The sequence below is a fragment of the Thalassophryne amazonica genome, chromosome 19 (assembly GCF_902500255.1).
Source record: "Thalassophryne amazonica chromosome 19, fThaAma1.1, whole genome shotgun sequence".
NCBI classification, from domain to species: domain Eukaryota; kingdom Metazoa; phylum Chordata; class Actinopteri; order Batrachoidiformes; family Batrachoididae; genus Thalassophryne; species Thalassophryne amazonica.
The window spans coordinates 62,020,735-62,044,764 of NC_047121.1; the positions used below are offsets into that span (position 1 = coordinate 62,020,735).

Consider the following 24,030-nt stretch of genomic DNA (forward strand, 5'->3'; position numbering starts at 1 on the left):
CCAACAGTCAGACAGTCTTGGAGAGGAAAAGTCTTATTTTAGCATTAACTAATTTCATTTAGTAAGCATTTATTAAGGCTATGGGGTTGACATTCATGAGCTTAATCTGCTCTCTACTTAGTTGTATTCTAGTTTTTGTATTTGTTGGTTGTATTTGGAAGATTTTGTAAACTTAATATGTGCCTCAAGTAAAATCTTGACCATACAACATGTTTAAATTTTGTTTCCTTCTTGGTACTGTGGCTCCCCCTTTGATTTGTAGGACAAGTTATTGAGCGTCTCAGCATTGACAAGATCCGCTTCTTCAGAGTAGAGAGAACACATGCGGTGAAGACTGGGAAATGGTACTTTGAGTTTCAGGCTGTGACAGGGGGGGACATGAGAGTGGGGTGGGCCAGGCCCAGATGTAAGCCGGATGTGGAACTCGGCACAGATGAGTTCGCTTTCGTCTTTGATGGATACAGGGTAAGGTGATCTAAGACTAAATATCACCATAGGGGTCATGGTTTTTCTTCCATTGTTATGTATCACTAATCACAAGATTACAGAAAAGAGTACAGATTTTAGGAACCTTGTTTTTACTCCGTGAATAACACATTTGAAAACCAAGTGAGAATGCAATATCTGGGACCCTTGTAGAACCTGTAAAGTTATTAGGAAATTTGAAAAATAATGCTTCAGAAAATGTTAATCTGACATTTTTTGCAGTCTTTGTGTAGCAAATGTCCACAAGTACATTTTTACTAATACAGTCCGGTTCATAGGTAAGTGGACTCTGTGAATTAAAGCAAGTAATCTGTGCTGCAAGCACATCTTGATAGTTTCATTTCACTTCCGTAGTGTGTATATACTCTAAGAAATAAAATGTTGAATTTAATTGATAAGTTAAGGTATGTTTTTTCCACATAACATTGTCAATTAAGTGCAAAAACAACATTGTAGTTTAAAGTAATTAAATCAAATGAAACATTATTAGTTAAATCCCTAAAATTAACAATTGCAAGTATATTGAAAATAATAGTATTAATTACATATTAAACCCCCGTGTTTCATTTCTTAGAGTGCAGAGGCAAATTTATAAGAATTTTGTCAATGTCCAAGTATTTATGGACCTGACCATAACTCAAAAAGTAATAGAACCATTTGGGTTAAAACTGGGTAAAAATTTGTGTTGCCCATCTGCTTGACCAGAAATACAATTTAATCTTGTTGTGCTTTGCTTTATTTATTTTGCTCCTGATAGCATGGCCAAAGCAGATGGTCACCCCTCTGAGTCTGGTCTGCTGAAGGTTTCTTCACATGATCAAAGCACACGTGAGGAAGTTTTTCCATACCACTGTTGCCAAAGTGCTTGCTCAAGGGGTGGAGAACATTACACCTTCCCCATGTAAAGCATCTTTGGGCAACTTGTGTTGTGATTTGGCAATATATAAATAAATACATTGAAATTAAATTGATTGAAACTGATCCTGGTCCTGATTGTCCACTTGTGATAAATTTTAGTACTTGCCGTCTTGTTGAAGTGAAGTAGTTGGTCACTGATCACTTTTTGCAGAGAATATAAAGATCATCAACCCACAAGTGAAATAAGTAATGCTGTGACAACTTTGCAGTCAATACCAGAACAGCAATTGATGATCATTCTTATGTGTGCTTGTGCATGTGCTGCAGGGTCACTGTCTGAACATGGGCAGTCGTTTGTTTGGCCGGTGCTGGCATGCTGGTGACGTGGTGGGCTGTATGATCAACATGGAAGACAAGTCCATGATCTTCACCCTGAACGGAGAGATCCTCATTACTAGCAAAGGCTCTGAACTCTGCTTCACTGACTTTGAAACCGAGGATGGTGAGAAACCATCTGATTCCTTTTATATGAACGTAAGGTCAAAGAGCGAGAGAATGACAACATGATTGACGAAAGATTCGTCTGTCCCACAAATCCTCCAATCGACTTTTAATAAAGCCTTCACGTGCAGAGCAGGAACATTAACCTAGAATGACCATGCTGGGCAGATAAGTGAAAAATAAGTGGCCCCCCTGTAACAAAATCACCCTTACTTAATGTGACACTTGTAAATTGCTTTTAGGAAAAGCTGCATTGATCCCCCCGCAGCTGCACAAGTCTTAATTTTCTCCTCCATGTGCTTTTCCCCTCGCTCTTCTTTTCTCCCTTTGGTTGTCCTTCAGGGTTCATTCCTGTATGTAGTTTGGGTCTGACCCAGGTGGGCCGCATGAATCTGGGGAAAGACGCCAGCACCTTCAAGTACTACACCATGTGTGGCCTACAGGAAGGGTTTGAACCCTTCTCTGTCAACATGAACCGAGAGGTCACCATGTGGTTCAGCAAGCGCCTGCCCACCTTTGTCATGTTCTGAAGGACCACAACCACATAGCAGTGAGAAGAATCTAAGCGACGTATTTGCTAAATGTGCAGCCAAGCAGTAGGCTTGCAATTCTTTTCAAAGCACCATGAATTGTCACATGGTGAATGCAACTGACCCTTTGTCTCTCAGGTTACCAGAATTGACGGCACTATCGACAGTCCCCCGTGTCTCAAAGTCACCCACAAGACATTCGGCACCCAAAACAGTAACGCTGACATGGTGTTTTGCCGTCTCAGCATGCCGGTAGAGTTCCACTCCATCTTCAAGTTGAGTCCTGTGGTAGACATGAATGGAGTGCTCGAGGAGGACATGCTTAAAGTCAAGCACAGGTAAAATCATACTCACTGGTCCATTTACACAAATCTGACTTACACTGAACTATACTTGTCCAGATAGTACATTCCAGTAGCATTTATTCATGCATCAAGCACTATGAAGCAGAGGGGAGATGCAAACAATTGGTGGTCATTAGGACTTGAGCCTTGACACTTGCTGATTCATGACTTGAGAGTGACTTGATGGTGACTTCGTCCCACCTCTGCTATGATGGTTACTTGATTATTGTGAATTTTTTTTTCTTTCTTATTTAAAGTCGCTGACAAAAGGACTTGAGCTACCAATAAATAGGTTGCATGACCAAGGATCGAACCCAACTTTGTCTGTGTTCTTGGACAAGACAATTCATCTCCATTGTCTCCGACCACCCAGCTAGCAGTAGGTACAGGCCTTTAATGGGGAAGAAACTTACACTGGACTGGCATCCTATCAAGGGGGAGTTGTAGACTTTCAGCTGCTTCATGCTGCAGAATCTAGTGATAACCACCAGTGCCAATCCAGTTCTGGAACTGTACAAATTATAATAATCATTTTGCACTGTTTTGCTTTGTGCAAAATTTCCATCTCATGTAAAACATGACTCTCTTTGCTGATATTTGACACCTGATTGTGCATGTTTTTGATGCAACACCCCCCCCCCCCACCTCTCCAAAACTGGACACCCAGTCGGGGTCTGACAATGGGTTTAATCTGTGGTAGGAGTAGCATTGAGTATTCTGAGCAATCTGGAAAGTTTCAAAAACATTTTTAAATTTGTGACATTGGGACACACTGTGGTCCACAATATGTGAATATTTGGATGTAATTTGTGCAGACAGGAGATGATATGTACGTAGAGCTTTAATTTTCTAGATCTTCTCTTATCTTTAGATCTTTTCTGATTTCTTCAGTGCATATTGAAATATATAATTTCTGCTTGGATTTGGCTGCTAAGTTATTTTGATTCCAGGCCACAATATAAACTAAGATTAAAAAACATGCAGATCATCAGTTTTGGAGTGAGCAGTAAGCAAAGCAGTATGCAGTGGCTGCATGCAGGGGAAGGGGGGAGATGTACAGCTCCATGAGTGCGCAACTCGGTGGGTGTACAGATTTGTGAGCAGTGCACATCGCTCTGCTTATCACTTTGGCAAAATCATTGCTACCACACACGTACTGTATGATATCTGCGTGACAAACGTAGATGACGCACGACGTGAGGGTACAACATACAGTGACTGGACATACTTCTGTGCACAGAAGCCTCCTTTTCTGACTTTGCTCTGCAACATAAATCCATAGCATAAATCACATGAATGTCATGCTTCAACAGGAGTCAGTTTTGAGATGTTAACAGATTTTTGCTTTGTTGAAAAGTGTGGTAATTAGCACAGGAGTACTGCATAGACTGTATGGAGTAGCACTAATTTCAAAGGCCTCATCTACACTCTGGTGTTGCTGGCAACAGTCATAGGAAATAAGAATTTTGCCTCCTGCTCCTCCTAAGCCCTTTTTAATAAGCCTGCCTGTTATTGTCATTTTTGGAATCGGGGTACAAATTGGTGTCCAAAAATCCACAATGAGAGTTCGGTTTAAAATGTGAATGTTAAACAAACAGTTCTGAATTATTGGCCAAAAATGCCTCGAGAACAGGATGCTACAACACAGCGGCTGCCATTGATCCTGCAGAGGACTCAGCATCCTGCAGTGTAGCAGAAGCAAGCTGAGTGTGATGCTGCCTGGTAGAATAAAATAATTGTCAGATTTTGGTGCTAGTGGTAGAAAACCTGAAAATCTGTAGAAGTTGTTGTTTGATGGAAGTCACATTTCTCCTCCTTTAGTGTTGCTGCTGCCCACTCATTCTCATTAAAATGAATGAGAGCCACAAGCTCAAGCTTCCCAATGTCTGACTGCCTTATTGCATTTCCTCGTCAGTCCAGTTTTATTGTCTTTTTTATTTTATGCGAACATGCTGTTGCTTGTTAAAATTTGTTGCTGTTTTACTTTATTATCCTGTTTTCTGGTTGTAGATGTCCATGTTGAGAAGCACAATGAGTTAGTGCTCATTTAGTCTTGCAAATTTCATCATGTAGTTCCTGTTGGGGAAGTCCTTATATAGTTCTGGGGGCTTATGTTGGGGGTGATCTTCATGCATTTTGAAGACTCATTAATGCTGAAGCCATCAAACACACCTTGCTTCAGCATCATTGCTAATGCACAATCCTTAGAGTAAGTGAGCAGAGGCTGCATCTTTTTTCCATAGACAGAGCAAGGAGAGACGCGCAGCAACAGTTTTTTTGCTTATTTCAGCTTAATTTCTCTATTAAGCCACATTGCTGCAGTGTTGCTGTAATTGCAACTTTAAAGTTGTATCTGAATGTCTGTTTTCTTTTGTTTTGAAGTGGAGGTGTTTAGATCACCACAATGAATACAGCTTAATATATTGGAGAGAGATAGACAGTATGCCATGCAGATTTGAGTTGGATGAACTAATATAATAAGAAGGCACACTTGTGCTGGAATCAATCAGGTTTGGGAATCAGGGCCTTAGTGTTGTGATTGCAGTTTTAAAGTGAACCCATGAATAGAGGCAGCAATGAAACACGAAGTAGTGACAAAACACAGGTGATTTATTCCTCTCAGATACATGTGGAAAAATAGTCCAAACCCATGGTGAAAAAAACTAACCTGATCCCAAGTAACAAATTACAACTGGGACTCGGGCGGAAGGTGGCAACATATACCTTGGAGAATAACAGGAAAGAGCAGGTGGCAGAACACATGGAGGAAAATCACAAAAAGGAAATGCACAACCAATAAAGAACATGGGGTAAACAGGAAGATCCAAACCAACAATACCAATACTCACAATGTATGTCTACAAGAACAAACTAGTGTAACAGTATAGCTTCCCCGGGTATATCTTCTCCCCCAAGTACATCTTTCCCCCTAGGATATCTTCACCCCCCTTGGAAGGAAGATATCCTAGGGGGGAAAGATATACTGTTACACCAGCAAGTGAAACGAAGACAAAGCAAGCTTAAATAACAAGTGATGAAGACACAGGTGCGTGAAATTAAAGAAGCAGGAACAAACGACACACGTGGAAATCAACAGAAAACAAGGTGACCTAACTAAACAGACCTCATAGGGTGAGTGGAAAAATAAACAGTAACAATATCCATAAACACAGAAAGACAGTGGACTCATAAAACTATAATACATGAAGCAAAAACAAAACGTGGGACTCAAATATGTGCAAAGTGAAACAGTAGAAAATAAAACGTGAAGACAACACAAAATAAGAAAGCAAGCATTGCACAAACTACAAAGTATACAGAATACAAACCCACAGAAGAAACCTGGACAGAACCCCGAGAATGCTATAACAAAAAGGGCACATACAGAACACAATGACAGTTAGTGTTGCACCGACATGGGGGAAAATCACAACACTTAGAGGTTCTTGGAGAAACCACTCACGCTGATATTTTGTAATATAATTGAAATAGGTTCCGCTATCCCATATGGAAAAGATATACATAAATTTTATAAAGTTTGTATCTGTTCTATCTGGAACTTGTAAGTAATGCATGTGACAGTCAAACCAGATATAAGATCCTTTGTAAATGTGTGCAATATGTGATTTATATAAATTGGGAACTTAAAAGAACAATATATGACAGTAATTCCACATACAGAATCCTTAGTAGATATGTGTAATATCAAACTGAGACTTATAAGCACAACATATGTCAAATATAAGCTTATTACTGGAACTGATGTAATTTCTTATAAGTTTTTTCTATTTATTTTCCATATGTGATTAGCCTATAAAATTGTTCATGGACTGGCACCGACCTACCTAGCCGATTTAATTAAACCCTATGGACCGGCCCGGGCTTTGCGTTCACAGGATGCAGGACTGCTTTGTGTTCAAATGGTGAAGAGAAAGTTTGTGGACCAAAGAGCCTCTCTCATCGTGCCCCTGTGTTGTGGAATGGGTCTCCCATCGTCAATAAAACAGTCGGACTCTCTGGAGACATTCAAAACCAGACTTAAGACACATTTATTCACTTTGTCCTATGGTTAGAATATTGTGCTAGCATTCTTTTAATTTGTTTTTAATTGTTACTCTTTTATTGTGCTTGTTTAAATCTTGCTTTTTATTCTTTTAACTCATTCTAACCTGTTTTGAATTGTTTTGTGTGAGGCACCTAGAGGGTGATGCTGTCATGAGTTGGCACCCTATAAATTGAAAATTGAAATTGAAATATGAAACTGAGTGTGCTGTGTAGTGTTAATAAATAGGAGAAAAATATTCACAGTTCAAGACTATTTTCACTTTAACATATATGTTGGTAATCTCTTTGGTTTGGAGTTTGATATCATTTATATTGATATTCCCCAAAGATATCCACTGAGATCTGTGAAGCACAGCGATGAAAACAGACGCGTGGACTACAGCACCATTACTACAGTAAGATTTATACATGTTTATTGATATATATATATTTGCAAAACTCACAATATTAAATATGTCTTTACAGTACTACCACTCAGTGAGGGTCTTCGCTGGTCAGGATCCTGCTGGGGTGTGGGTTGGCTGGGTTACACCCGACTATCATTACTACAGCAACAACTTCAACCTAACCAAGAACCGAACAGTGACCGTAACCCTGGGAGATGAACGTGGAAGAGTCCATGAAAGGTGAGACGACAAACAAAGGATGTGAATTTCTCCACTGTGAGATCAATAAAGTCTTATCTTATCTTATCTTAAAACAGCAGCTCAGTGGGCAGCAATCTTTGTTTTATGTTCAGAGAGAAATGCAGTTTCCTTAATTTGGCTGTTGGCTGGGGTAAACAAGCAGCACACTGTAAGTGTTGGGGCACAACAGAGCCCGCATCAATTGCAAAATTAAAGAATGGATAGAATGTGTGGCTGGAGTCTGTATCCAAAGGGAAACTGACTCAAAAAACACCAATCCTGAATGTTTCAAAGCCTTTGGAACAGCCATGTTTCAGAATATTGTTGTAGAGTTTGCTGTAATAAATTTGCAGTACTGACATAGTTTCGGTATCATCCCAAGCCAAATGTTGTGTCTATTCTTTAATTATGGTTTTACCTTCATATTCTGTTTAGTCTATTCTGTATTTGTAGTGGACATCATGTTCTCTCTGTGGCTGCTATCTTAACTTGTTAGCTAGGATTGATATAAAGGCAGAGGGCAAGGGTTGGCGTAGCGCACCAAGAAGCACTATTCTGGCGTTCAACCGATGGCAGGCAAACTGCATATCAGTTCACCCACAGCTATTCGTAATGTTCCATATTCCATCCAGCATCCACGAGCCACCCAGCAGGTGGCAGATACATCTATGGGACATTACCTAGGCATAACAAAGTTACTATTTCAATTGATCTAGTGCATCAAAGATAATGCCATTTATTATTTAGTGCATCAATTTTGTAAGCAAAATTGAGGACTGTGCTACCTACCCACTATTTTACTGACCCAATTACCAGCATGTTTACTGTCCAAACCAAATGCTGTAACCAACCAGGAAATATTTCTAGTTTCCTATTAAAAAAAAACAAACAAAAAAAAAAAAGGCCTGTCTGAAAAGACTGACTCGTAATGTTTTGTACTGATAGTGTGAAAAGGAGCAACTGCTACATGTTTGGGGGCGGTGATGTGACCATGCTGCCCACTCCTCTAGTCGTAGCAATGTGACCTGGAAATGGGCTGCTTATTAGACCGGGCAACTGGCTTGGTGACCTTCACTGTCATGGCAAGGAGATATCCACATCCTACCAGGTATTATAATCTTATAATAATGGTGTTATCATGCAGTTAATGTATTTTCCTGTAATATACGGTAGATTATGTACACATCAGGAACAGATTTGCAACACATTCGGCTTTAACCTTCTTTCACTAATCTGTATTTTATGTTATCAATGCTGCATGGAATTAGCTGCAACTGCTCTTCGAAACACACCTGATTCGTATTTGGTCAGGAAACCACTTGGGACACCCAGAGCTGCCAGCCATTTAAAGATGGGAAAGTGTGTCCATAATTTGACTTGTAGTGTATATACATTGTAGCAACTTCCTGATAAATCTTAGATTTAAAGATTAATTGCAATGAATTCTTTCTTCACCTGCTTCTCAGACATTCATGTGCCAACAGTTGTGCACATATTTTTAAAATAAGAGCAATTTGCAAATGTTGCTCAAATAAACAATGGCTAAAATGTGATCAGTTTTCCCTGTTGCATCATTAACCCTCTGGGGTCGACGCTGTCGTATACGAACAGCTAAGACCAGCTTTACTAAATTATAATAACTTTTAAATGACATGAGATAGAAACTTACTTTTTTTTTTTTGCTGAAAACTTAACTCCGCGGACTTTCGAGGCCAGCCATTGGCCATCTTTGTACTCCTCAGAGAAGCTGTGTGTGGACCTGCTCAATGTGAGTGTCCAATCGGAATTGGTTCACCGTCACATGGTTTTCCAAAATCCAATCGTAGGGCAGATTTACCTCACGTGAAAAAGCCAAAGATCGTTTTCAGGAGTGCTATGTTACTAGTTGGCCCATTTGATAGCCCCCTGGGGTGCTCCATGAGTACATACTATTAGTATATACTCAGTATGCCCTGCACCATTATGCACAGTGAGAGAGCCTCTGATGACAATCTCACATGCTCAAAACAAGAGTGTGTAACTATCAGGATTGCTCCACTAGTTGCATGTGAATGTTTACTGGATAACTCTGTTTGCTTTCTCTGCGTAAAGCACTGTTTTACCATATCACTAGACAACAAATGCGTAGACCATTTTGTATATTTTGTTCAAAATGTGCAGTTGTGTTTATTGTTTGAACCTTTTGTTGTGCTGTCTTTCACACAAGACCTCAAATTACCTTTATAAAGTGTCAAAACAGTTGTTTATTATAGTTTGCTGTGTGTTTGAATAATGCGTGTGGAAAATTATTTTCACTTTATTTTTTCCTTGCCTATTTTTGATTGTAAACCTTTATTACACTTATAAAACACAACAAAAACATATATATTCTGAAGCACAGGTTGTCCTGAAAAAAGAGACATAAAAACTTGATTGTGGGATTCAGGGAGAGCTGTTAACAGCAATAATACAACATTGTATGCCAGGTGAGTGAACTGTCCAAAAAATGCCCTTGGACCCCAGAGGGTTATTGAGAGATAGAGTGCCTGAATAACCAATGAGGAAAAAAAGTGATTTGCATTATATATTAGCATGTCATATTCATACATCCAGTCTTTACTGTAGGTAAACTGTGAAAAGATGATAAATATTACTAAAACAGTAGGGGCCCAAGCGGGACCCATGAGGGACACCAGATCCGAGTAACTGCCTCAATTTAATAGGTTTGTCCAACCACAAGCCTTTCCCAAAAGGTTTCATAAACATTTAAGCTTTTACATTACACCTAACCCTCATTGTCAATATACAAAAGGGGGAGTAGTTCTGACTTAATATAGGTTGTAAAAATGTAGCTGTATGGAACTCAATGATTGGTAAGGAGCAAAGTTTAGTGATATAAATCACCATGTTCTGTAGAATTTTTACAAAATAAACTTTTCCTTTAAGGATAACGGTTTGCCTATATATGATTAACCATCTATTCATTGCAACACCCACCCAGCATTTTAAGTCCAGCTTCAATTCTGACATTTTAACTCTGACTTTTAGCTGCATGTAGTTTTCTAACAGAGCATAATGTGCATAGCGGAGTGTTTGATTTATTCACATGTTCTCTAGAAACCCCACAGACTAAAAGCCAGGAAAAAAAAAAAAAACTTTCAGAGGTGTAAGCTTCTTATTTTCTCCGTTCATCTCTCTCTCTCTCTCTCTGGCTGAAGTATTATGAGGCATCAAAAACACTGAGTCATCTCCAAGACCGAAATGCTTCCAAGCTCGTGTGGTGGAGTTTCATGATGCATCATTAAGCTGCTTTCTGCAAGTCACACTCTCTCACCACAGATGTGCACTTCCTGTTGTGTTGTTCTTGTTTAGGTGGAACCAAACACCAAGCTCTTCCCTGCTGTGTTTGTGCGACCCACCAGCCCCAACCTCTTCCAGTTTGAGCTGGCTAAAATAAAGGTATGCCCTGTGACAACTGCCTCTTTGAACGTATGATCCCTGTAGGTATCAGAATGTAAATACAATTAGAAATAGGTACAATTAATAACTCTAGAAGAGAAAGTGGCTTAATGTTGTATAGATGTAGAAAGTGTAACTGTACAGGTGATGGGTTGGAATGCAAAACTTTTTGATTGTCTTTTGTGCAGAAAAAACAAGAGTACTTCCTTCGTCCTACCGTGTCCATATTTCTGTTCCCCCAGAATGCCATGCCCTTGTCATCTGCAATCTTTAATAGTGAGCATAAGAATCCAGTGCCTCAGTGTCCACCCCGTCTCGATGTCCAAACGATCAACGCAGTGCTGTGGAGCCGCATGCCCAACACCTTCCTCAAAGTGGAAACAGCCCGGGTCAGTGAGAGGCACGGTTGGGTGGTCCAGTGTGTGGAGCCCCTGCAGATGTTGGCGGTACACATACCTGAGGAGAACAGGTATGGTACATGGTTCACATTTTTATGTGTTACACTGAGTTCAGGCACAAATAGCTACTTTTATAAGATAGGGATGAACTATCTGGTCTGTCTAGATAGTTACCAATTGGGATGAGGGGGTGGTTCCAAAGGGTAGTTGATGTGGTGGTGCCCAGTAGAAGCACATCCATCCGACCTGACCTGTTCATTCAGTGTGTTTAATTATTTTTTCAGGCTTTCACTACAGTTCTGGTCATGTCACTGTGGAATGCAGGCTGCAGTAATTGGATTGATGTCAATACTGCTTCAACGTGCCATTCAGCAGTTCAATATTCTTTATCGCATCTTAACCCCACAAATCAAAGGTTTTTCCATGTTTCAGAAAAACCATTTGTCATGAACATGCAAAAGTGGCACCTCTTTTATAAATTCAAAGTTTCCTGTCATCACTGTTACACTACAGGCTCACTGAATCAAACCTCAAAGTTCTACCTTTAAGTAGGCAAACCTACGTTTTGGCAAAAATTAGGCACAATGATTTTTGTTCGGTCACTGCACCCTCCCATCTATGGTGATGGACCAATCACCGTCAAGCTATCCGTAATGGGTTCATCAATGAACATGTATTTTAAGAGATTTTGTCTTCCTATAGTAAGCTAGCAGGGTGAACTTTGGATAGATGCCTAAAACATATTACATCATAGCTTCTGTTTCTATAATAACATAACCATATTTATAGCTTAGCCTACTAGCTATAATTTAGTTTTCCAACAAGTCTACAGACTAGATAGACATATACTACAATCTTCTCCTGTATGAATATTTAGGTTAGGAGTTAACTCCTATAATATTATGTAGTAACTATATTTCTTGTATACGAGGTCTGTCAATAAAGTATCAGACCTTTTTATTTTTTTCAAAAACTATATGGATTTGAATCACGTGTGATTACATCAGACAAGCTTGAACCCTCGTGGGCATGCGTGAGTTTTTTTCAAGCCTGTCAGTTACGTCATTCGCCTGTGGGCTGGCTTTGAGTGAGGAGTAGTCCACCCCTCCCATCGCAATCTCTTTGTCTGAGAACTTCCTGAAAGACTGGCGCTTTGCTTGATCAAATTTTTTTCAAAAACTGTGAGGCACATTGAAGTGGACACCATTCGAGAAATTCAACTGGTTTTCGGTGAAAATTTTAACGGCTGATGAGAGATTATGGAGTGATGCTGTCGCTTTAAGGACTGCCCACGGAGCGGGACGTCGCGATGCACTCTGAGCCGCCACTGTTTGCCTGCCTGTTTCGAGCTAAAAACTTCCAAATTTAAGCCTCTGTTGACCCAGGACGTCGTGAGAGAACAGAGGACTTTCAGGAGAGGTCGGAATCAGCAGTTTATCCGGACATTCCACTGTTAAAGGTGATTTTGTAATGAAAGAAAGTGCGGACGGGTCCGCGCGTCGGGACACAACCGGCGCCGTCACAGGAAAAACACCTCCGTTGGAAGCCTTAAGGACAAGTTGGTACATGTCCAGCTGTTAAACAATTTCTGAGATAGTCACTCAACTGAAAGCCATCAAAAGCCGCCTGGTTTTTACAAATGGTTATCAACACGGAGGTGTTTTTCCTGTGCCGCGGCGCCTGCTGGGTGCCGACGCGCGGACCTGTCTTTCATTACAAAATTCTATATTATTTCTCGAATGGTGTCCATTTCGATGTGCCTCTCAGTTTTTGAAAAAATTTTGATCAAGCAAAGCACCAGTCTTTCAGGAAGTTCTCAGACAAAGAGACTGCGATGGGAGGGGTGGACCACTCCTCACTCAAAGCCTGCCCACAGGCGAATGACGTAACGCGACAGGCCATGAAAAAAATCACGCATGCGCACAAGGGCTTTCAAGTTTGGCTGATGTAATCGCACGTGATTCAAATCCATATAGTTTTTGAAAAAAATAAAAAGGTACCTACTTATTGACAGACCTCGTATGTTGTTTACTACCCTGATTGTGTAAATATCACTTATATACATGCTGTCCATTTTCTTGAGCCGCTTGGGTGGGTAGGGAGAGTTCCCATGGGATAAAAAAGCTTTAAACATACCAGCCCTGGTTCTAAAGACCAGGCACCTAAGTGGCTCTACTCTTCTTTTTATGATATTTAGATATACTCTAGTATACACTAGTAGAGTTCTACCTTACAATGGTATGTATAATAGAAGATATACCTTACTGAATTTTTCATGTATTTAACTGACAACAACTGGCAGCCTGTCCAGGGTGTACCCTGGGAATAAGTGGTATAGAAATGAATGAATGAATTATTTTGGGTCTTAATAAGTGTCAGACATAACTCTTGTTTAGGAAATGAAAGAATCTTTGTTTAGTACTTTTACTAAGTAGGTCATGTTTTTGCCCATGGTTATTTGTATGTTTGTGGGGAGCAGTCAATGTTTGTTGGCTTGCGGTTTGTTGGTAGTTGTTTTAGTTTTTTTTACAGTTGTCTTCTACTTTTGCCAGTTTGTTGGTTGGTTGGTTTATTTGTTTATTTATTTATTTATTTTTTACTTTTGTTTGGTTGCTCGGACAGTTAAGTAGTTGGTTTCTTGATTGGTTGACCGTTGTGTCTCTTGGTTGGATGACTTATTGCTTGGTTTTGGTTTATTTGCTTGCTTATTGATTGGTTTATTCAAACACATGTTTAATTTTCATGAAAGGTTTTGAGATGCTGGGAATCTGACAATGAAGAACCCATCAAATCTTTATAGCAGATCAACATCCAGAAAATTGCCTCTAATTTTGCAATCAGTGTGAGTTGCAGTATTTGCATTAGTCGCTCACAAAATGAAGGTCGGATATTGCTAACATAAAATCATGCATATGGTTGAAATGCTGGAATATGTTGGGCTTACATATAATGATTGGGGAGATTTTGCACCTTGTTGCAGGCATGTGCTGAAACGAATGGCCGTGTAGCTTTACTTACAAGAAAATTAAGCTACAATATTGGCGAATGTCTTCTTGGGCTCAGAGAAATTGTGATTATTTTTTGAAGCCTACACACAGTTAAATAAACTGCATAAATAAGTTCCTTCAATGTGTAGCGGGATGAAGGTCCCAGGTCCTGATTGAAAGACGTTCCTGCTAGCTTGGTTAACGGAGAATTCCCTTTTGGCTGACCTGGTAGAGGAATGGTCTTTAGTGCGAGCCATCCGGGTTCGATCCCACTGCCGTCCCAGCCACAAAGGTCCTATGGTCACCAACAGGATGTGGGTAGTCACAGAACTTTACTGAATTTTCATGCTTAAATGCACCTGTGACTTCAGGACGAAGTCTAAAATGGTGGGGAGATATGTAGTGAGATGAAGATCCCAGGTCCTGATTGAAAAGACGTTCCCGCTAGCTTGGCTAACAGGGAATTCCCCTTTGGCTGACCTGGTAGAGGAATGGCCTTTAGTGCGAGCCATTCTGGTTCGATCCCACCGCCGTCCCGGCCACAAAGGTCCTATGGTCACAATCGTATTTACAAAGGCTTTTGCTTCTCTTCAAAGGTGTGTTGACATCATGGAGCTTTCGGAGCAGGAGGGCATGAGGAAGTTCCACTACCACACCTTGAAGCTGTACTGTGCCCTGTGCGCGCTGGGTAACACCCGTGTGGCCCACGCCCTTTGCAGCCACCTGGACCAATCACAGCTCTTATACACCATTGACAATCAGTACCTGTCAGGCATGTTACGCGAGGGCTTCTACAATGTTCTGATCAGCATCCACCTGGAGACAGCCAAAGAGGCACGACTTATGATGAAAGAGGAATTCATCATTCCCGTCACGACTGAGACACGTTCCATCCGCCTCTTCTCCAATTCTACCAAAAAGCACCTCCCACCAGGTGTGGGGCTTAGCACCTCTCTCAAACCCCGCCTCAACTTTGCTCCACCCTATTTCATAACAAACAAACGGGAGCAATATCTGTACAGTCCTCAAATTCCACTGGACGCACTAAAGGAGAAAGCAATTTCAATGCTGACAGAGGCGGTGCAGGGTGGAGGGCACCATATCCGAGACCCTGTAGGAGGCGGCGTGGAGTACCAGTTTGTGCCAATTTTGAAGCTCATTAGTACTTTGCTAACTATGGGTGTTCTCGGCAGTGAGGACGTCTGTAAGATCTTACTGCTAATTGACCCGAACGTTTTCAGAGAGACACGAGAGGAGGGTGTCAGCGGATCCATTGCAAAAGAAGGACTTACAGGAGCTGAGGAGAAGGCAGTGGAAGCTGGAGAAGTTGAGTTGGCCAAAGAGGTAAAGCAACCAATGAAAGGACTGCTGGAGAAGAGGCTACCTGAGCCAGTCAAGGACAGGTAATTTACACACAAAAACAGGGCAACTTTCTCATGAGATGCACTACTATGGATAAATTGCAAAATCTAAGTGGAATTAAAGTCTTCACTGATGAGTGAGCAATGCAGTGTGAAGACTCTGAGCTTCCAGTCTGTCATGATAAACTGTTCTGCTGCAACAGACCCATTCAGAAGTCAGTCAGACATGAAATGGCTCTGCCTCACTATGGTACAAGTGATTTCTGCAGTGAAAATGCTACTTTAATCATTTGGAATAATGTGAAGTCACAGGGCTCTTTGAACGTATTAGAGCATTCGCTGTGGGTCAAGCTGTGCAACCAGGGGTCATTGGTTTGTGCATTGGCCCACAGATGTGCGAGTTGCTTCATATTTCTGTGACTGCGAGCTGAAGCACCGCATCGAGGCCATGTGTCATTCTCTGACAACTTCGTCTCTAAGCTGCAGTACAACCAGAAGTTACGCTACAAACGAGTGATGCTGGCGCTCAACATGTCTGCTGCCGTAACTGCAAAGAAGACCAAAGAGTTTTCGCTCACCTCCTCAGGAACAGGTGCGTCATTCCAGAGATAGTGTGGTCTGTAAATGTCAAGAACGGGTTGGGGAGTTTGTTTTTTACCAGTTGCCGGGAAGGTACTTTTGAAATGCAATAGGTTACATATTACTAATTACTCTGTGAAAAATGTAATATATATTACAGCTATTTAATTAACTCAGAATAATGTAACTTCTTCTTTTTGATTGTGTTTTGATTAATCTAAAATAACCATCTATCTACTTTGTTCAGAAATATGCCATTGATGCGTAGCAAATGTAAAGCAATAAATTTATTTTTAAAACTGTATTATATCAATATTGGGCTCATAACTGTCATTTAATTACATATTTTTCTCAGTAACTGCAATAGATTACAGTTACATTTATTTTGTAAATTAATTCCATTAATCTGTTACATGTAATTAGTTACTCCCCAACACTAGTCTTTACCTTGTTCACGCCACGATCCTTCCTTTTCCTTATTCATTGCTTCACTGCAGGGAGCTTTGCGTAAATGAGCCACAAAATATGCTTTGATGTGCTTCCTCACCAGAAAACCTCTCACTTGCATGTGCCATCCAAACGGCAATGAGCCAAATACCATCTCACCAAGCTGAGTAAGGGAATGACAGATGGCAGTCTGAGTGATATAACTAATGGCATCCATAAATTATTAAATAATTTAGAGCGGAAATACAACCCATTTTTCACCAGCACCCTTTGCATCTTACCTACACTAAGATTGCAAGCCATGTAACATTGAAGTGTACTTGGAAACACCCTAAATGCACTTGTGCTATGACCTTTACAACGCTGCACTATAGATGATCAAGATAAGGTCCAAAATTTGAAAGCTGAATAGAGAGTTATCAAAGAAGATCAGCTCCAGAAATCATCCAGGGGAGATGGACCTCAGCAAGGAAAGGACTGAGGTTTTTGTCATGAAGATGAAGACCAGTCTGTCAGCTACTCTAACCTTAAACTGTGCAAGTCTGAAGATTAAAGATTGAAAGAAAACAGAGAAGGAGGAGTGAAGAATGTTGGGAGGAATGAGGTTTGGGAAGTCATTGCTCTGAAAAAATTAGTTGTGTGAAAGAATTCAGATTGTGTGCAACTTTCTTGTCTGTCTGTCTGTTTTATGCAGCACTAACTTAGAGTGTAATGAGACTGAAATCTGAATTATTAATAGCCAATAATGCACAGCAGGCAATGTTAAGTTAAAAAGAACAGATGTGTTTTAAGTCAGATTTAAAGGGGAACGAGCATAAGGGCCCTGTGACTGCTTACTTTCTTTTTAACCTTTTTATTTCTTTGTGTTTCAGGCAAGGAAATAAACGGTCTACCAAATACAGGCTGATACACATTTTCTCAGCTTTGTTTTTGTGTCTGATTTTTAGATCACATGCTGTTGTCCTTCAGTATGGGAGAAGACTGTCCATGTCCAGGAGATATCCAGGAGGAACTCTATGATTTTCACAATCAGCTGCAGCTCCACTGTGGTGAGAGGCAGAACTTTTCACTATCTCATGCACCATGAAGTGTTAAAATAATGCATGTATTATTAGACAGTTAACTTACAATATATATGCCAGTCGATTTAAGAAAGTAGTACGGCTGTTATTACAGCCCAGATGGCACTGTAGATTGAAGATGGGATAAGTACTGGATTACATATGAAGCTTTTTCAAAGGAACACCATAAATACTGGGGGTGTCTCTGAGAGGTTTTATGTTCTGCTGTCTATCTCGGTCTGTTGTCAGAGGCGTTTATAGAAAAGTAAAAAAAAAGTTTCCTTTGACATCTTAATGTTTTGATAAATAGTTCAGTTAGTTTGTCTGGTGCAAGTAAAAGTGATCTAATCATTTTCCAAGTTCTGTCGTAAAGCGTTGACCTGTCATGGCAACTTGCACTTGTGTTAAAAATACTGATTGTGCCAAGAAATGGGAGTTACACAGACAGTTACTTGGAGGTTCAAGAGGTGGTGGTGTGGGACTTTAAGTGTTTTCAATGGAATTGTTAGATCAATTTATTGTTTTATTAAAGTATCTGTATTATATTACATTTAATTATTACTACTTGTACTATAATGTGTTTATAAGTCTAAGAAAAAAGGTTAAATTTTATTTAAAAAAAAAAAAGCTTGGTGTTGATGCTTCCATGATACAAAATTCATAAATTTCTAAAATTACACTATGTAACACAATTTTTGTTGCTGGCTTCTAAGTGTTATATTTCAACTGGCTTATGTCTAAAGTCTATGGAAAATTACTACATTCAGCACAAACTTTGATTTTTTTTTTTTTTTAACATTCTAGAAAGTTCTAAAAGTTTCTTGAAATTTCTAGATAATTCTGGACACTTCTAGAAAATTCTTGGACAGTTCTAGCAGTTAAGAATATTCTAGAAGACTACTCAGTAGTAGTGAAGGTGAATAGAGAATATTCTGGAAACAGACAAATTTCAAATATCATTGTCCTGATCACAGAAGCAAAGTTTCTGTGGAATAACAGCTATTTTCTATTTATTTAAGGCATAACAGGTTAGGAAAACACACTGTGTACCCAGGAACAAAACAAAAATAAAAATTTGTTACATAGTGTTATTTTCCTTAAACTCAAATTCAAAGCAAATCTCTACAACTTGATATAAATTAATTACAAATATAAAAGCTAAGATGATGGGTTGCATAAATAATGGGATGCTTTGGTATAATACCCGTAAATCAGTTGTATTGCCACTTTTCTTCATACAAGTCAGTGGATGGAGGTATGAACATTTCCAAGTCACAGAATATGTCTTGGACTTAAGTTTGAACTTATGTTTGAACTTGTTTAAACTTAAGTTACAAACTTAAGTTCAAACAACTTAATTCATTCATGTTTACCAATTGTACCGCTTTTTAAGTTGGTTCAATTATTTTCTTTTTTATAATTGATGTGTACATCAATTATAAAGAAATACAAACAGTATCTCTATGGTGCATCTGTGTGGAGTAGGCAGTTCTCAAAAACTGAGTGACTGTGCAAGAAGGAGAAGAGTGAGGAAAGACACCCAGACAACCCAGAAGGAGTTACAAGTTTCTGTGGCTGTGATTGGAGAAATTGTGCATAGTGCATGTTTCGCATTTTTTATCCCCAGTTATACATCTTCGTGATGAAGTGGTACAGAGGAGGGTTTTCATTCACCATATCATCAAATCTAGGCTTGCATCTCAGATGTACCTTCTGGCCAATTGTAGCTGAACTTTCAGGTCTTCTTTTCAAGACAAATCCTCCTCTATGCCACTTCATCATGAAGCAGTATAAGTGGGGATAAAACATGCCAAAACATGCACTACATTTCAGCTGTCCGCTGCTCAACAATACAGCCGGCGGTGAGTAGTCACTGCGCCTTTGTTTTAGTCACTGTCATTTGTCATGCTTAGTCACACATGCAACCGAGATGGACTGCAAGGTGACCCTAAAAACATACAGAACTTTTAAAACTTGAACAAATTGATGTTGCTGAGTTTTATTAAGCTCCACCGTGACAATAGCTATTTTCAGAGTGAAAAAGCTGCAGCTGCCTTTGAAGGACATTCAGAATATGTATACTGTGCCCCGAATAACAGCTTGACTGGAAGCTGGCTTCTACTCCATGTTCGTCTGTGTGTTGTAGGGATCCGATGGAGGAAGACGAAGAGGAGCATTGATACGTCTATTAAAGGGCGCCTCTTGACCTTGGTGAACAAGAATCAAAGGCCATGCTTCAGAAAACACACAAAACCACAAAAGAAGGAGCAAGCTGCACCAAGTGAGCATGTTGCTATGTTTAATGTGATACTGCTCTGTGTTCAGCAAACCCCAGTTCCGAAAAATATTTGCAGTGCTTCACATTTTCCACCTTTTTGTTTTTAATGGTACAGCTTATTTTAAAATGGATGAAATTCATTTTTTCCTCAAAATTCTCCACACAATACCCCATAATGACAATGTCAGAAAAGTTTTTTTTTTAAGATTTTTGCAAATTTCTTGTATATAAGTATTGACAGCCTTGTCATAAAGCTCAAAATTGAGCTCAGGTGTATCCTGTTTCCACTGATCATCCTTGACATGTTTCTACAGCTTAATTGGAGTCCACCTGGGGTAAATTTAGTTGCACTGTGTGTGTGTATATATATATATATATATATATATAATAAAATTCTAATCATGTTGTGTAAATTTCAGCCACACCAGAAAGTAGATATATTGTATTAGTATGTTTGTTGATAGGACATGTAGACTTTGGTTGGCATGTGCACTCTTTGCCTGACATCTACTTTTCTATTATTTGTAAATAAAAAGTCAAAGCATCATCACAACCATAAATGTTACAAAACCAGAATTTTTTGCAAACTAAGGCATTTCATGTATTTTAAGATGTTCTGAATTCATTCCACCAGTCATCGTTTGTCTGGAGGACACGACGCCTATGATTTCCAAAACAATTTGAAATGTGGACTCATCACACTTTTCCACTTTGCGTCTGTTCATTTCAAATGAGCTCGGGCCCAGAGAAGGCAGCCGGGTTGTTTCTGGATGTTGTTGATGTATGGGCTTTCGCTTTGCACAGTAGAGTTTTAACTTGCATTTGTAGATGTAGTGATGAACTGTGTTAACTGACAATGGTTTTCTGAAGTGGTCCTGAGCCCACGCAGTAAGATCCTTTACCAAACTGATGTGGTATTTAATGGCAGTACCGCCTGAGGAATTGAAGTGTCACAGGCATTCAATGTTGGTTTTCAACCTTGCAGCTTATGTGTAAAAAGTTCTCCAGATTCTCTGAATCTTCTGATTATATTATGGACTGTAGATGATGGATTCCATAAATTCCTTGCAATTGAACGTTGAGATATTGTTCCTGACTATTTTTTTCATGCAGTTGTTCACAAAGTGATCCTCGACCCATCTTGCTTGGTGAACGGTTGAGCCTTTTGGGGATGCTCCTTTTATACCCAATCATGACCCTCACCTGTTTCCAGTTCGGTGTTCTTTGAGCATTCATCAACTTTCCCAGTCGTTTGTTGCCCCGTCCCAACTTTTTTTAAATGTGTTGCGGCCATCCATTTCAAAATGAGCAAATATTTGCACATAAACAATAAAGTTTATCAGTTTGACCATTAAATATCTTGTCTTTATGGTGTATTCGATTGAATATATTTCTCTGGAAACACAAACGTTAATTGACAAAGTGGATTCAGAATGTCTGCAAATGACACAAAAGGCTTATTTGTGGTGGTGGTTTTTGAAAAATAAAAACATTCTCAGAGTTGTAAAATGTCAGGTGAGGTGGAATTTGCAACAACTTATTTGATTCAATGCTAAATGGTACAACTCTGGGGATTTCACAGTTCAGTGGACGTACACTTTAATTGTTGGAATGATTCAAAGTCCCTTTGAAGACTTTACGTGTCTGTTTCCAGCCAACAACCGCACCATCTGAACCGTGCGCGCAGACTTTGAAGAATCCATTTCCTACCAGTTGACTGGCTGGTTAGGTATATGACTGGTTTTTGGAGGATGCTTTTTTCTAGTGAGACCTGCTGTGTGCTACTTCTCTAAATCTACAACTTTTACACTGGGCTCATGACACAAGCAAACACTTGCTTCACCATATTCTCAGTGTTTATGGTCTCTATTCGCGCTCTGTGTTGTATCTCCGTTTTTTCTGGAGGTGAAGACAAAGAAGGCGTCTCTGCGCGTTCAGCCTTGTTTCCATTTGTGTGCCAGCATCATGTGGCCTGTCAGAGTGCAGCAATCATTTCCATTTCAGTAACTTTTCAATTTCATTATGGTAATACGGGGACTGTTGGAGGAGAGACTTCAGGTGGAGAGCATCATCTCAGCATCAGCCACTCGGAAGAGGAGCAAGAAAAATACAACAAATCTTTCACCTGATTGAACCTGCGCTCACAGATTGCATGTGCTCAGGCACAAGCACCACCATGGCCTCAGTAAACTACTCATGCTGCTGTTTGCAAATTTTACTCAAAAGACATACCATCTGCTTTTGTTGTAGTAACACATTGTTACACTGGTAAAACCTGATTGGTTTGCTCAACTTAAGCAATTTGAGGAAATTGATTATTATTGACTCAAATAATTCAAGCATTAAAAATGATTGGATGAATGGATAAATCAAGTTAAACTTGATTATCCATGTTACATTTATTAGATCTTTTGCACCACCTTCTTATATATATATATATATATATATATATATATATATATATATATATATATATAGTTGTATATAATTCTCATTTTACATTTTACTTGGTCCACATTTCATTTAATTTTATTTTATTTTACCTTATGTTTATATTAGTTGTACATATAATAATATGACAGTAACAGCAATTCTGATTATTTACATGACTTAATGATGCAACAACTTGAAATATTTTGTACTTATTCACAATGTTGCTCCAATATTTGGAATTTGTACAGATTAGATTTATTAAAGGATTCTTTATTGTCATGATACCAAATTTCAAAATGTCCCAGCTGTTAAATAAACTAGGCTAGGGAACCATAAATAAATAAGAGCAAGAATAAAAAGAACAAAGAACTACAGCTGTAATGAGCACAATTGCAGAATTATTGTGCAAAAATATAACTGTGCAAAAGTCCAGTTATTGTGTAAATATAGGGGTGTGCAAAAGGCCATGTTAGATTACATTACATTACATAGAACTTTATTGATCCCTTGGGAAGACTCCCTCAGGGGAATTGAGGTTGAGCAGCATTGTATAGCAGCACACAGGGTAAGACGCACAGAGTATCAAAAGTGAAAGTAAAAAAAAAAACATTTCGTAAATATGTAATACCTTGTGCAACCAAGGTATTAAGAGATGTTTTAAGAGATGTGCGCTTGTCTGAGGCACTGTAGTGTGGTTAATGTACAGGAAGCAACATTCCTATAATGCTCCATCTGAATTAAGTTACACTAAGTTAAATATATGTTTGGCATGGTCTAAATGCTTCAAGGCTTATAGCCAGATGATGCTTTCCATGCCAACTTGGGTTGAGTAATTTTAGTTCTGTCTTACTGTTGGACCGTATATTTAGAGCTGAACACAGGAATCAACCCAGCAACCTTTCAGTTGGTAAACAGTTTGTGCTACTACTGAATGTTGCTACTTGAGTTTTGCTTCATTAATGCTATTTTCTTTGGTTAAGAAATTATTTTCTACTCTTTTTGCGCCACCTTCCTATCTGTTTAAGATGGCCATATTTTCCAGAGTATAATTTACTAGTTTGGGAGGTCCTGCGACTTGTATCCTGGTGTGACTTATATCCTGAAAATTCACAAGTTTGTTATTAATAATAAACATTATAATGACAATAGAACTTTCCCAAGAATCAAAGCATCAAACAAAATAAAATCCAATAATAAAATAATACATGGTAGTAATATACACTACAACAATGTGCAAAAAAAAAAAAAAAAAAAAAAAAATTAAAGTGCTCCTAACACAGAAACAGATTATACTCTGGTACGACTTTTATATGTTTTTACCTCAAGAGATATTTTTTTGACTTTGATGGAAAATATGGTGCTCTTATTTTAGAGAGTTATTAAATGTTATTTACTTCTGTTGTTGCCTGGTTTGTTGTTGTTTTTGTTTGTTTGTTCACAGTAAAATCACCACTGTAAAACTAACACTGACAGTGTTAATTTAACACTGGTGATTTTACTGTGTTTGCTTATTGATGCAGATTCATAGCTGCCAAATAGGCAGCAAATGGAGCAATTTTTTTTGTGTATTCAGTTACGTCCATCAATTTTCTGTTGAATTCTGCCCGTCACGTTGTCTTTGAACATGAAATTACACAA

At 39.1% G+C, this 24,030-nt stretch overlaps 1 protein-coding gene across 1 annotated transcript in view; it reads left to right on the forward strand.

Moving 5' to 3' along the window:
- The window catches only part of LOC117532313 (ryanodine receptor 3-like), a 323,993-nt gene that overhangs the window by 147,986 nt on the left and 151,977 nt on the right, over positions 1 to 24,030 (forward strand). The window contains 5 exon segments of the mRNA XM_034195633.1: positions 263 to 465; positions 1,672 to 1,846; positions 2,188 to 2,364; positions 2,367 to 2,395; positions 2,514 to 2,678. Coding sequence (XP_034051524.1) covers positions 263 to 465; positions 1,672 to 1,846; positions 2,188 to 2,364; positions 2,367 to 2,395; positions 2,514 to 2,678 — 749 coding nt within the window.